The sequence below is a fragment of the Aptenodytes patagonicus genome, chromosome 3 (genome assembly GCF_965638725.1).
Source record: "Aptenodytes patagonicus chromosome 3, bAptPat1.pri.cur, whole genome shotgun sequence".
In the NCBI taxonomy this organism is placed as follows: Eukaryota; Metazoa; Chordata; class Aves; order Sphenisciformes; family Spheniscidae; genus Aptenodytes; species Aptenodytes patagonicus.
This window is the reverse complement of record NC_134951.1, coordinates 16845660-16860570: the sequence shown is the minus strand read 5'-3', so window position 1 is coordinate 16860570 and position 14911 is coordinate 16845660. Positions and strand designations below refer to the sequence as shown.

General features: G+C 38.7%; 1 protein-coding gene across 1 annotated transcript in view; it reads left to right on the top strand.

Annotated features, from left to right (window-relative positions):
• The window catches only part of GREB1 (growth regulating estrogen receptor binding 1), a 104364-nt gene that overhangs the window by 65185 nt on the left and 24268 nt on the right, over positions 1-14911 (top strand). Inside the window, exons 13-22 of the mRNA XM_076332768.1 lie at positions 898-1023; positions 1490-1687; positions 1778-1958; positions 3794-3986; positions 4596-4732; positions 6100-6439; positions 7982-8097; positions 8811-9010; positions 10831-10920; positions 12974-13584. Coding sequence (XP_076188883.1) covers positions 898-1023; positions 1490-1687; positions 1778-1958; positions 3794-3986; positions 4596-4732; positions 6100-6439; positions 7982-8097; positions 8811-9010; positions 10831-10920; positions 12974-13584 — 2192 coding nt within the window. The remainder of the gene's footprint in view (positions 1-897; positions 1024-1489; positions 1688-1777; positions 1959-3793; positions 3987-4595; positions 4733-6099; positions 6440-7981; positions 8098-8810; positions 9011-10830; positions 10921-12973; positions 13585-14911) is intronic.

The window sequence follows — 14911 nt, the reverse complement described above, 5'->3', positions numbered from 1 at the left end:
CTGGATGTGTCATGGTATTTTGAGTGGTCACTTAAGAGAAACTCATTTTCCTTGAACCATCATGTAGTTATGTTAGTGTTTCTGCTCTTAGCATCTTCCAAGTATGGTTCTTAAAATCACTTTTGCTATTGCTGTTGTTTGAGCAGAACAAGTGAATGAGCATCCTAAAAATAGTTGCCATCTGTATCCACTGGATTGCACTTAACGGGGCAGACCCTGCCTTTCTGAGCTCAGTGCAGACATGTTCAAACATCTTTTCAACTGCTGAGAAAATACTAAATACTCAGGACAGGCATACTGTATTTGCTGCATAGCTTTAATCTGTAAGCAGGGCCCCTGCTGAATAGAATAGGATCTATTTACAGATACACATAGTTCAATAAAACACACCTTGCTTGCTTCAGCATTGCATGTAGCTACAAAACTCATATTTCTCTTTCAGCTTTATAAGGAATTATTTTTCTTTCTGTCTCTCAAAAATGTTAAAGATTTAAAAATATTTATCAGATTTTCCAAAGCTTCTTGTAATCCTTATTAGTGAACAGTATAGCTCCATAGTCTGAACATAAACTAAGCCAGTTTCATGTCTTTGTTGTTGCTGATACGCATCAAGGCCTTGAGGCTAGTTTTCTACTATCCTCCATAAATGTCCTAGCCAGTGATCTGCAGAGTTGGTCTGTCATTCCCTGGCCTGGTTTGCATTTTATTAGTGATATGCTGTAAAAACAGATGCAATAGAAAATAACAAGAGGGTTCCTGTATAAAACAGCCAATAAACCAAGGGCAGGATAACTAGCTTGCACTATAAAGCTCTTTGAGATCTACAAAACAAAATCAGTATGAAATGCAGCTCTTATTAACATGGATGTTTATTCCACTATCCCTTCAATTTGATAGAGGGTGACATTGATCTTTTGCTGGAGAAATTTTATCAGGAAAACCAAGGGCACATATCTTCATCACTTTCTGCTTCAGTGAATAAACCAACAGCACTGAATGGAACTGGAGCAGCTGCGTGTACAAGTAAGTAAGGAGGATTTTGTAAAGAGGTAACAGAGTAGGATACTTGAGACCAGGTCTCTGGGTGTGAGGTTAGATCCATCTGGGCAGAGTCCTAGGCTCTTGAAGGCAAAGGTCCTGAGGCAAATAGCAACTCATGTCTTGGGATATTCACATTTACACTGATGGATGCTCGGCTTCATTCCACTGGGTATTGTAGTCTGAAGCTCTAAGTCTTACTTCTATGGTAGCAGAACACTATTGCACAAGTTCAGTTTCAGCTCTCAGACATTTAAGAGACTTATAGAACCAAAATGCCCAAATGCAGAAAGATGTCTTTGCATATTCCATATAGATTTTCATAAACTGGAACTCCTGTTCCTAAGCAAAGTACCTTAAAGAGTAGATCAATCATTCTTTGCCAGACTCTAACATTTTGCGTTAGATTAGACTTCGGGCATTATCTAAACAGAATTTTGCCTTTTTCCAGGTTATGAGATTGAACGACATCAGATTCGTCCATTCCAGCTAGCAGTGGCTCAGAAATTGCTGTCCCATATTTGCTCAATTGCTGACTCCAGCACTCAAAATCTTGATTTGGGTTCCTTCGAGAAAATTGATTTCTTGATTTGTGTTCCACCCTCTGAAGTGACTTATCAGCAGACATTGTTTCATCTCTGGCACTCAGGTGCTTATTAGTTAGCTTTATTTTAGATTTACAGGAAACTGTTAAATGCATTTGTATCTGGAAATACTGACATTTGTTCTATTTCTTTAGGTATTTTATTAGAACTTGGATTAGAGAAGGAACATCTTACAAAGCAGAGGGTGGAACAGTATGTTATGAAACTAGATGCAGAAGCCCACATTAAATTCAAAGTCTTTTTACAAAACTCTATGCAGAATCCACATACACTGTTTGTCCTAATCCATGATCACGCACACTGGGATCTAATGAGGTAAGAAAACTGTAACTTGTTTTTAGAGAAATTATTGTTTGCCTTAGCTCTCAAGATCAGCTTTCTGATTTATCCCTTCCTTCATCTTTGTTTGCATCTTTCGGCTAACTCTCTCTTCCCATGCGTTGAATAAACATGTTATCTTTTAAGGTCCTTCATGACTTATTCTTATCCTGCTTATTATATTATGCCTCAGTGGAACATTTCAGCTTTCCTTGCTCACCAGTCTTATCTTCTTTCAGCCACAGCTATTGTTTTTTCGGCTGGTTGTCATTTATTCAAAGGAAAGCTTCCTGTGAAAGTACACAGAGCTCATTATCCTCTGTCAGTGTCCTCTGGGCTGTAAAACATGCAAAAACCCTCCACAGTGAGTAGACAACTAGTGAGCCAACACTGCTGCTTATTTTTTTAACTGATTGGAAATTTTCCAGTACAATGTTTTTTCTGTCCAGAATCACTGATTTGTAAGAACTGAAAGCTTCTGTGGATACATAGTAATGTCAGGTAGATTTCTCAGGGAAGCAGGGAGGTTCCTATCTGTTTACCAAGTTCCCCATCAGCTCACTTGCATAACTCATTGCTTCCCTCACAGAGCCCTGTTTCCTTGGCTTCTCAACAATCTGCCTGCTGAGAAGTTGGGCTGCTTTTGCTTTCTGGCTCCTGAGGCACTGGGGAGCTTGGAGAACATACTGAGTTCCAGAAACACCAACATATTCCAACTTTGGGAGCATGGTAGTGTTTCTGAAACCAAAAACTGTGGAATCTTGCTTGTGAATGAAATAGCAATGTCTTGTCTTTCACACTGGTTAAGAATGATGATTTTCACCAAAACTTTATTTTTGCATGTGAGGGTTTCCTGTTCAACTCCTCTATGTCTTAGGAACTTACATGACCTATTACAGCTGTCACAGCCTTTAAGGCATTTATTCATCACTCAGCATCCTTGAGTGGTAGGGAAGTACCTGTATTGCTGCTTAACTCTGATATTTTTTCCTCTTGTCTAATAAGGATATGTAAGTGACAAATATTTAAGTGACCATTCTGCACAGCAGGATTCATGCCACCTAACTGAAGTCAGTTAAATAAGGTGCCTAAAAGAGGAGTGTAATTGCCTACATAGTCACAACAGAGACACGGGCATCTCTGAGGGCTGACTTAGATCACGGGTAGACATAGTTAATTTCTGGAGTTACTTATCTCTCTCTGCTGGTAACAGAAGGAGCTTGCAGTGACTAGACTTGTAACTTAGTCACTGCAGGTAAATGTCAAAAATTAAATAGCATGAATTTGGACCTGAAGTTTTACACCGGAGCAAGGAATTGACTGTAGGTGTTCCATGATGCTGGCATTTGCCCTAACAATAACTATTCTTCCCTTTCGTAATAGCTCTATCACAGGTAGTTTCCCTCTGTTTGTCTGTCATACTGACTTACTGTCTGTCATTTTCTATCTTGATTTTTGTAGGTAAGAATTATATTTTCTTAAGGGCAGCACTAACAATCTAGCCAAAGTTACTACAGGACTATGTGTCTATTGGTAACTGCCAAAACATCAGCTTCCTTTCATCCTTTATCTCTCATATTCTGATAGCTGTAAGGGACTGGTAGTTTGTTACCTAGGGAGCTTATCAGACTTACAGAAATTTTCAGCTGCAGTGAAATAATTTGCATTTCTTTTCCCATCCTTCTGTGCAACAAAAGCAGGGCGAAGAATAGAGTCCTAAGTTCCTTGTACGTGTTTAACTTCAATTTCACGTCCAGGTTAAAGCTATTCCACTGATATAAATGTTCCCTTGTGCTGATCACTTTGGAGAGTTTTGGGTTTCTTTTTTGCAGTGCTATGCATAGCCTTTATCCTCAAACAGAACTGTCTACAGGACTTGTTGATAGACTGTTGAACTGCAGGGAGGTGAAAGAGGCGCCAAATATTGTGACCCTCCATGTGACTTCCTTCCCCTATGCGCTGCAGACACAGCATACTCATATCAGCCCTTACAATGAGATCCACTGGCCTTCTTCATACAGCAATGTAAGACGGATGCTTTGAGGTGCTTTTGTGAGCTTTTCATAAGTTATTTTACATTTACATACTTGGTGAAACTGTGGAGGCCCCATGAATTTTGTAAACAAGAATGAAGTTTGCATGGCATCTTTTTCTTGTTCAGTCTGTGGCAAGTTCTTTTTCCCTTTGCTTATCCTGTCATTTCTTGCTTTTTTTCTTTATTCCTTTTATATCTTCTATAAACTGTAGTAGCTCTGCTAAAAATCTTTGAGCTACATAAATGGAAACCATCTGAAAATCTGTCTCTAGTGCATTACTGCGTAAATATGTGTACATACATGGATTTTCTTCATATATGTGCATATTTATTCCATACATATCTGTTCTGTCTGTGTATATGTATATGCGGGGAGAGAGAAAGAGAGAGAGAAAGAAACAAGGAAAAATTGGGTCAAACTTCTGTTCTCTCAAAAAAATTAATTCTGTTTCTTTCTCTCCTTGTTTTAATACATCTGAGTAGACGTATGCTTGTTAGAGAATGTGATTGCAAATATATCACATACCAATGGTTAATCAACTGTAAATTAATAATTGATAGACTTTACCTTTATATTTTTATTGCTTCATTTGCTTTAGGGTGTAGATTTATACCATGAAAACAAGAAATACTTTGGACTGTCTGAATTCATTGAGTCCACCCTCTCTGGACATAGTATTCCACTGCTTCGGTACGACAGCTCTTTTGAAGCAATGGTCATGGCTTTGGGAAAGAGGTATGGTACCCTCCTTTGTTTAACACAGGAAATTTAGGAGGTGCATTCTAGTGACTTGAGTTACTAGCTAGAAGCCTGGTTCTTTTTTTTTTTTTCTTTGCTGTCCCACAAATCAGCTGTGTATGCAAGGGCATTTCACTCCTTATTTTCTCCTTCCCTCTTTTTTGTATATATTTGGCCTGTAATCTCATCAGTCTAGGCTGTCTCTTACTATGGACATGCACACTGTTTAGCCCAATTTAGAGTGTGTTCTTGTTGCGACTAGTAGCTACTTCTATATTATAATAATCTAACATTGCATCATCATGTAATTTCAAATGCGTTATTATTTTTGTCCAATGTTATCACTTGCTGACCCTGGCTCCTTTTGATGTATAGAATTTGTGTATACTGCACTTGGACCACAAAGAGAAGTAGACTTATCACTGTGTTTTGTATACTTAAATCAGTGATAAAAACTTCAAAGCATCATCAGAGCTTGAAAATACATTATCAGTTTTCCTTGGTCCCTGTGGAGCAAGTCTAGAATCACCGCAAAAGAGTAGTGACATATTATGCGCGTACGTGCAGCTGTGAATGAACTTTTTGGGATACGTAAGAAGAATGAGACAGGACAAGTAAAATCTTGTGAATTTGTTTTGCTAATTGGGAGACTGAGCACATCCACACTTAACTGCTCGGGCTTGCTACAGGGTGCTGTGGAGCTCTGATCACACATATCAGGCACTTCTCTGAGCAAGCCATAGTTCCTCTTTTTACTGTGCAACTGGATTTCATTTCTGTGAAAACCAGAGCACAGGAAGCTATTGCATATCCACGTCTCTCCCTTCCATAGATTGGGGATTGAGACAGAGTGTACCTGGGCTTGGGAACTTGGAGTGCTCATTGGATGCTGCCTACGTATTCAGTCCTCTTGGAAACAAGAGTAAGTTGGTTTAGGGCTTCAGTAAGAAAACAAGAGAAACACCATCCCACCCCCTGCCCCTTAAGAATAACACATCATGAAGAATACTATTCTTATTGATAAGAGAATTTAATTTTGATTGATGATATTACTGAGTGCCTTAGCAAATACTCTGTGATAAATTTTGTAACAGCAGTAAAGTCTTGGTAACTTAAAGTGATGCAACTTTACTTGACTACTTGCTTAGTAAATCTTTACTAAGAAATGGAGAGACAACATCAGTTCTGATTGTGAAATGATGCCTTGCAAAGGCTATCCAACTGCAATTTGGTGAGATTCTATGGTATAACAGATGTGAAGGATTCTTTACAGGAGAAAATCCTGAGTTTACTATATTTTGTAAAAATTAGCTTTTTCACTTTAGCCTTTAGTACTTCACTATTTAATTCACCATTTATTTCAGGTTCCCCAGATTACACAGTGCAGTGATAAGGACTTTTGTCCTCATACAGCACTACTCTGCAGCTATGATGGCAGTGTGTGGTCTTTCTCAGATGAAGAATTACACCTCAGTTGAAACTCTGGAAATCACCCAAAACCTAATAAACTCTTCAAGACAATGTCCTAGTGGTCATGGCCTCATGGTAGTGTTGAGAATTCCATGTACTCCGCTGGCTGCAGTGGCATATGAACGTCTGTATAATGTAAGGGAAAGACTAGCCCTTGAAGATAACTTTGAAATAATCTTGGGAAATCCTAATTCTGGAATCACAATAGGGAAGCACTTTGTGGAGCAACTAAAGGTAACTTGCAGAATGACATATACTGGGAAGCTTCATTAGATGGGTAGGTGGGGAGACTTTACCGGTGAGAGTTATGGTCGTGAGCTGAAGTGCGGGTCTTACTAGTAAAAATAAGAACTACCATAAGGAGCATGACTTTCATCTTTTAGGCATACTGTCTGTGACTCCTCTACTGTCCTACCTCTGGTAATACTCAGTGGAGTATTAACTAATATGGGTAGAACTTGACTTCCAGCAGCAACCCTCCCAAACAGTTGAACTGCTTTTATCTACAGGGACCATAAGCAATAAGGAAAAAAGCCAAATAAAATTGTCACAGTTTTAGCAGAATTTTCTCACAAAATCATCATAGTGCAAAAAGATTTTAATCAGTGACCAGTTCAGAGTTATATTATTCTTGTCACTAGCAGGTGGCATGAAGGCACCAAATCAGTGTTGCTAGTTATGGGTCCTAGAACACCCCAGTATTCACAGCTCAGAACTTTATGTTTTCTGGATCATGTGTTGGTTTATGGATTAATTTATATCCTTTAGGTCCAGAGTCTTGTGTCATCTGTTTAACAAAAGCCTCTGATACTGCCTTGCTTTTCATAATATTACCATCATCTGATCACCAAAGCAAAAGTGTGTTTACATTCTAGGATGGTGTAATATATATATGGTACACTCTGTACTGTGTCTGATTCAATACATGTTAGGTGAAGTCATTTGAGATCCAGGGCCTAATGCTGATCTCATTCTGCTACAGATTAGGCATAACTTATTCTGAGAAATCAGTATTAGTTCTGAATCACATCCTGGTTATGTTCTCTGACATGCATAATAGTGGTACATGTATGAATGTCAGAGGCTGAGTTGTCCTACTGTTGGTCCTACTGTGTATTCCTTATCTGTAGATCCGTCTCACAGCAAAAAGGACTGACTGGTGTAAGTAGAGCAGTACAGCCTGATGCTAAACGGTCACACAATAGATCTAGTTATCATACTTCTCATGAAGTTATCAGGAAAACTGATAGCTTTGGGTGAGAGCAGACTTCGGAGGGTAGCAAGTGAGGACAGTGGTATGTGTGTGTTGAACACTTCCAGCTTTCCCCTATTCCTCTAAGGTGAAAAAGTCTCATTCCTAGCTCATTTTTGTCCTTGGACTCAGACATCCATACATTATCTGCCACAAGAAGCAGGCTTCTGTACTTTTCTCTCCCCAAAAGCTCTTACTCAGCTTTACTGTCTATTGTACTGTACCCACTCTACCCATATATGCCCTGGCCTCAGTGCTATGCAGCTGGGAAACTGGGAGGCTTTTCAGACTGGAACATACTGTCCCAATCTCCTCAGACTTACAGCAGGCAGATTGCTACCTGTAAAGCTCTAGGAATTGTGCAATCTACCTATGTTGAAATTGGCTCTGCTCTGTGGCTTCCCTTGGTGGAACATCTATCTACTGTACAAATTGTTTCATATAATGGATGATAAAAGTATATATTTCTGTATTTTTATTTGTGCCATATAGATATGTCCAACAGTGTTTCTTACCTTATACAGGTCTGGCAGAAAATTGAAGATGTAGATTGGAGGCCACAGACCTATTTGGAATTGGAAGGTTTGCCTTGTATATTGATATTTAGTGGTATGGATCCACAAGGGGAGTCTTTGCCACGGTAAGAAGAGCCAGTATTTTCTCAGTGACAGTTTTTTATCCATTGCTTACCAAATGGCTAAAGATTAACTGTGTAATTACTTGTGGGAGAATAAAACAGATTTCAGTGTCAAGGTGTTTCTTTTCCATTTTTTGGCAGTTTTTATATCATAAATACAAACCCCATATTATTAATAATAACCTCCTGTTTATAGCAAGATATAAATAGCTCAAAAATATTATGAGAATTGTCCCAGTTTAGGGGAGAAGATAAGGGTATGTAAAAAAAAAAGTATAGCTACATTAGATACCTTAGGGTAGCTGAGACATCTGCATGATGCTGGCTACAGGATGTGTGGAGAGATCAGTGCCTTCTGGAGTGGCAGCTGGAAGCCAGACAGGATGCCCTGGGGCTGTTAAGGTGGTACTAAATGCTTTTGTATGTTCAGCTGAATCCCATTCTGTGTGTTAGGCTTAGAACCCAAATGATTATTCTTTTTCTTATGCTGATGCTAATGTTCAGTGCACTAGATTAAGCTGCATAACTGGGTTAAGAAAAAGAAAAGTGTATGCATCACAGTGGTAAACTTATTAAGCACAAAAGATATACTGTGTTCTATCTCATCCGTAGTTTAAGCAGATCATGAAAAAATTCCCCTTTGGCTGTGTTTGCAAAAGAAATAAGGGAGTAGATTACAGTGAGTTTTCATACTACCCCCTCTTGTTTCTCTCCAGGTCACTGAGATACTGTGACCTACGTTTAATAAATTCATCTTCTTTGGTAAGGACAACCTTGGAGCAAGAACTTGGTTTGGCAGCATACTTTGTGAGCTCAGAAATTCACACAGAGAAAGCAGTTGTGAATGATGTGTTAGAAAGTGACCCAGAGAAACTAAGCAGCACTGATAATGAAGATGAAGAAATAGCGACGGAAGGTATTAGTAGTGATAATAAAAGAAGCTGTAAAATGATTTGAGTTGTATTAGAAAAAGCATGATTATATGGATACCTACTCGGTGAGGGTTTCTGGAGTTAGCCTTACTGAGTCAGCTCTGCTCCTCGGTTTTGCTTCATCTCATTGAATCTGTGTTTCGTCACCCTCCCTGCCCAAGGACTGCTGCTGCTGCAGCAGCATTTTAATCTCTTGCAGTCTTGCTGCTGCACCTGTTCTCTCTCTCTGTTTTTTGGCTCCCTTCTCTCCGCTCCCTCCCTACTCCTTTGCCCTGTATGTTCTGGCAGCTGCAAAGTGGAGCTCGAGTGGGTACATCCAGTGACGCTCACTGTTTGGAGTGCTGTGCTGTGTTGCCCTCCCCACAGCACAGAAGTGTGTGCTTTGCTGTCTGGGAAGCAGTGACCTGATCCCCTCCCTCACAGCAGGGGCAACTCCACCTAAACTGTCCCTGACTGATGCTACTGAACCTATGCTTACATACTGACAATGATGAAGATTCCTCCCAAGGAAACTGTATATAGTACAGCTGAGTAGTCTCTAGTTTGTAAGGTATTAAATAGTATGGCTAGACAATGTATCTGAACATAGTAACTTCTGAGTAGTCCTTGAAAATGTCCATGAATTCAAATTGACAATGTAGAGTTGGGGAGTTTATAATTTCTTAAGAGAGCAATTAAGAACATACAAATGTGTAAACAAACAAAAATAATTTACCCAGGAACTGTTGGGGTTTTTTTGAGTGATAGCTGATGGGCATTATCAGTTATCATTAAGTTCTTTACATTTTTCTTTACTGTCTGTTATGCCTTGCAACTGTGGAAAACAAGGGATTTTTATCCCCATAGGTTATTTAAATCTCAAACTGCTTGCCTTCATTTCCTTTTCTATACTATGAGGAGGAAGAGAGCTGGTTACTGTTCACCTATTAAGTTATTACTCATTGATAATAAGGATAGCAGAACAAGCAGAACAAAAATATTTACTTTAATCACATATGTACTTTTCATAGAGGAATGAAATACCTGAGGTCATACTCATACTGTCTACAATAGAGGCCTACTTTAGATGTGATGAGTCCTTCTGTCCCTTTACTTGAAGTACACTGAGATTGTATGTGATCTGAGTCAAATGGGCACCTAAGTTGTTCGGCATCTAAGTTGTAAGGCTGCTTTCCTAGTCCATGAAGTATGTTATGCTCCTCCAGAGTCCGATTCAGAACACCTGTTATAGACTTACAGTCTAAGTTTTCTGCTGGCAGTGCTTATGCTCTGGTTATCATGGTAAAACTGTACAGAAACAAGCATCTTAACTTAGAAGCCTAAACTAGGAACCTCAAGTGAATATCCTTGGTGGCCGTCCAAATATGGGTTTTCATCAACAGCTGAGATATAATCTGGCCATAAAGCTGTAATGTGCGGGGTAGGAGGTAATTTCATAACATACTGACAAAATAGAGCTTGTTGCCTGTTGGTTTCCCTGACACTGGATTAGTGAGGAAAGTAAGACATGAGTAGAAAGAGAAAACATGGTTGGGACATGCCTAGAAATTACCAGCTCCTGTCTGCAGCATTGATTTTGTGAAGCTGTTGCAGCTCAGCATAGTTAGATTAGACCATAGGCTGATCCAATATTGCGTGGTAGGAACAGATACTCTCCACACTGAAAACAGTGTTAGAATGAGGACAAAACCCACACAAACTCTTGTGTGCTTTTCCCTACTTTGACAATGTAGCTGTGCCTTCTTACAGGCTTACTTAGATTATATTTTGTTTTTATTTTCCGCTACTACCGTTCGTGAAACAGGTTCTACTTCAGAAAAGAGAAGTCCTATGAAAAGAGAAAGATCTCGTTCCCATGACTCTGCATCTTCATCTCTCTCTTCAAAAGCTTCCAGTAAGACCTTAAGATCATCTCTATTAAGTTACATTTAGGACATAAAAGAGACCTTTTATTCAGCTTATTAGAGAAATAATAAAAGGCATAAATCGCTAAGGTTTTGGTAAGGCCTATTTTAATGGGATCACTAAAGATAACTTCTAAAAAAAAAGCATCAGACTTCTGAAATATAAGAAATAAGATCTTTTCTTGCTTGAAAAGTAATCACAGGGTGGGGTGCCTAAACCAGGCACTTCTTTAATGTGTGCCACTGAGGTATGAATCCTCAGTCAGTACTGTGATGGCTGAGAACGTTCACTGAAGCTATGACAATTTATTAAAAAGAAAACATGCTTCACATTTTTAAAAAATCTTTTGAAAATCTGTAGGAGAAAAAGCATGCTTGGTCTCATTGGTATTTTTACCTTTTTGTTTTTGCTCTGGAATGTTCACTCATTAATTTTGCACTGTTTGAAAGCTCTTTTGGAGGTGGACAATATTTTAAATCTTCGGTTCCTTTTTAATCTGCAAAGTGATGTAGAAAGCGTGAGGCAATGTTGAGAACTACTACAGCTCTTTTGTCAGATAAATTTCTTCGCTTGCTTTTTATGCAGACAATATTAAGAGGAGACCTGAATAAAAGTGGGGAATATAAATTGTACCATGACTTCCTAGGAGTCGCAATCTCATGCAACTTTTTAAAACATGTTGTTTTTTGTCAGTAACAGTAAATTCTTTTTGATCTAATTGTAGTTTGCAACATGGTGACATGCATATTTGGCCCATGATTTCTTTTCTACAGGCACAGTGGTGGTTATAAAAGGAAAAAAAGCTTGAAAACATTTGGATAAGCTTCATCAACACTTTAATTTTCAAAATTTTTTTCCTTTAAAGTTGGACTGCTCATCAGTACTACAGTGTCCTTGTGGCCTGCCTGTGGCACTGTGGCCTCAATTTGCCTGTAGTTAAAGAAATCTTTTTTCCTTTATTTTTCTGTGCTCTTGGATACTGGTATTTTGAGGGATGTCACAGTGGTTTTACTTGAAACCATTCATACTGGCGGCGATATTTTTGTATTTATGCTAATGTCCTTTACTGGGTAGTTTAGATTAATATGCAGCTAGAGTATATCTTATTATTTCCTGAGACCAAGAGAAGCTATGGACTTTTATTAGTTCAAAATGTGGGTTTTTTTTGAGAACCAAGACTGTTATATTCACCATGGGAGGAAAGCTGTTTTTATCTACGTTCAGCTTCAGACAGACATTCCTATTACCATGTGGAGACAAATTCCTCAACCAGTTCTCAGTGTACTTTGAAGACTGTGAAGTATTTGCATCTCCTCTTTGGAATTCACTAAGCATTAAAGATGCTCAGAACCACTTAAAATGAGGCCTTAAACTTTCAAGAAATCTTAGTAGTTAGAATATGTAAGGTAAAAATATACCACTTCCAGGAAATCAGCAATTAGCTGTGGGGTATATCTACATGACTTATTCAAGGCCAGCATTCGTGAGTCCAATATGTGCTCTGAGCTGACCAAAAGCTGTATGAATGCATTAATGCATTATGGAGCACCAGAGACTTGAGAGCCAGGTTTTATTAGATCAGACTAAGTGCTGCAGTGACGCAGACACGAGTGTCAGATCAGATCTGACTTAGAGCTGAGGACTGTTTCTAGATGTCAGTCTGTGTAGACATTTCTGTAGTCTGATGGGGTAATAGCCTGTGAATACTTATTTTCTTACACTCTTTTAAACAATGGTTTCAGTAATTTTGTATTTGTCTTGAGTGATGAAAGTATCTGCTGAACACCTTAAGCGAGGAATCGATGAGGGAAGTAGAAGACAGGACAATCCCTGACATCTTTCCTATGCACTTCAGTACTTTAAAAGCCACTTTCTGCATTGAGATGAATACTCCAAACTAGTCCCATTATGACTCCCTGTACGAGAAAGGTGAAAGCAAGAACAGGAGTGGGATTGCAATGTTTGATGTACACTCTAGCTAAATGATTATTTTTTTCTAGCAGAGATAGTTGCACTGTGTTGAAATACAAATTTTCTTTTAGTTACAGCATTCTGCAGTGAGTCATCTCCTCCTTTGATAGCAGCAGGGGATACAGTAAAATCCCCCCACCAAGTCCTAAGCAACAGCGCTGAAGAAACTACAAATAACTATGAAAGGCAGAAGCAGAAAGTAGACAAAGGAGCACAAACAACAATCAGCAAACACTTGCCACCGGTAACTGAACAGCTGGATACAAAACAAAACATAAAAAGCGCCCAAATCACCTCGTCATCCTCCTCACCTTTCTCCTCCTCTTCTTCTTCCTCTGCACCTACTCATAACTCCTTCATCCTACAGACCTCTCAATGCTCCATGACCAAAGCCTCAAAACAGCCTCCCATAGTTTTCCTGCCCAAACTGGTTTATGACATTATTACTTCTACGGACAGCAGTGGACTTCCCAAATCATCTTCGCTCTTGCCTTATCATTCTGTTATGTGGGCAAGTTCTTTTCGTCCTCTTATGAGTAAGATGATGACTTGCACGGAGCAGTCTCTATACTACCGCCAATGGACAGTTCCCAAGCCAATCCATATGGACTACAACAATAGAAATGAGGGCAGAATGGACACCTTTCACCCAAGGAGGCTGCTGCTGAGTGGGCCACCACAGGTGTGTAATAAGAACAAGGTATTATCATTGATTTATTTTGTTTAATTTTATCATAATCTCAGAAAAAATAGATTAGTTATTATTATTCATACTTGAAGGGGTTTTTTTGGTGGAGAGTAAGTCGCTTATATTTTATTTCCTAATCCTTTCTAATAAAATAATCTTTCTTTCTTTACTCTTAGCCTGAGTTCAAAGACAGTGAAGCTGCAGCAATGTTCATTTTATGTCAGTCTCTCTCCATTAAAATGTTTTAAAAGAGTCTGCTCAAGAGATAGATTTCATGTATAATTTCAGTTTGTTAAAGTTGAATATGCATTTACATTTCAAATAAAGATCAAAGATCTTCACAAAACCACTTTCTTATGATCACTCTGAAGACAGTTGGGAGTTTGTAATTAAGTTATTTTATCTGTTTCCTCCACACAGCAGACAGAAATAGAAGCTGTTGTAAATAATACATGCAAGAAGGCCAGTTCAACATTAGTAGAGCCCTATTTACAAGATGAGTAGCTGACCCAAGAGTTTTTTAATGACTTTGAAAAGATATATGGAAATGGGTATACTCCTAAGAAATTCCTTCTCTTCTAAATTCTCTAAGAATGTTTAGCACTTACCTCTGAGCAAGGTATCTCCTAGTTCAATGCACGTGTTACATGCTGAAGGTAATATTGTGCCTCTCATGTTCTGCTGAAGTACGAAGCAACAAGACAGGAAGAGACACCATGCCTACTGAGAGCATATATATGTCCTGTGAACCTCAGAAGTCAAAAAGAATAAATCCAAACCAAGACAAAGACCCATGTTTGCAGTCGTTGTAACATCAACCCAAAGAATTAATCTAAAGATAGTTACTGATTTAACTTGCCACATGATCCACTCTTCTATGCCCATCCATTGCAAAAGGAAACTGCATACTGCTATTCGTTAAATGATTGTATTCCATTGTACACCCAAGTTTATGGTGCAGTAGAGTAGAAAGAGCATAAATGGGCTTTTCATATTGGGACTTCCTGCAAATGTTACTGTAATTCATAAAGGATTCCAGAAAGTACTCTGATGAGCAGTTTTTCACTGTCCATTCCTTTGATCTAAATTGTCCGTGTTTGCCAAAGATTGAGGTAGTATGTGACCAAGAAACTGAATTTCATACTCAGCTGCAGCATAAAAACGAATACATTCTGGAAGAGAGATGTTGTTCATTTCCATCTGAAAGAAAAACACAGGCTGTGACAATTTTTGTTAGAATTTTATATGCATACACATCAAACCCCACAAAGATACTATTCACAAAGCCACCCTAAATATCCAGATTAGCTGATAAGTAAAT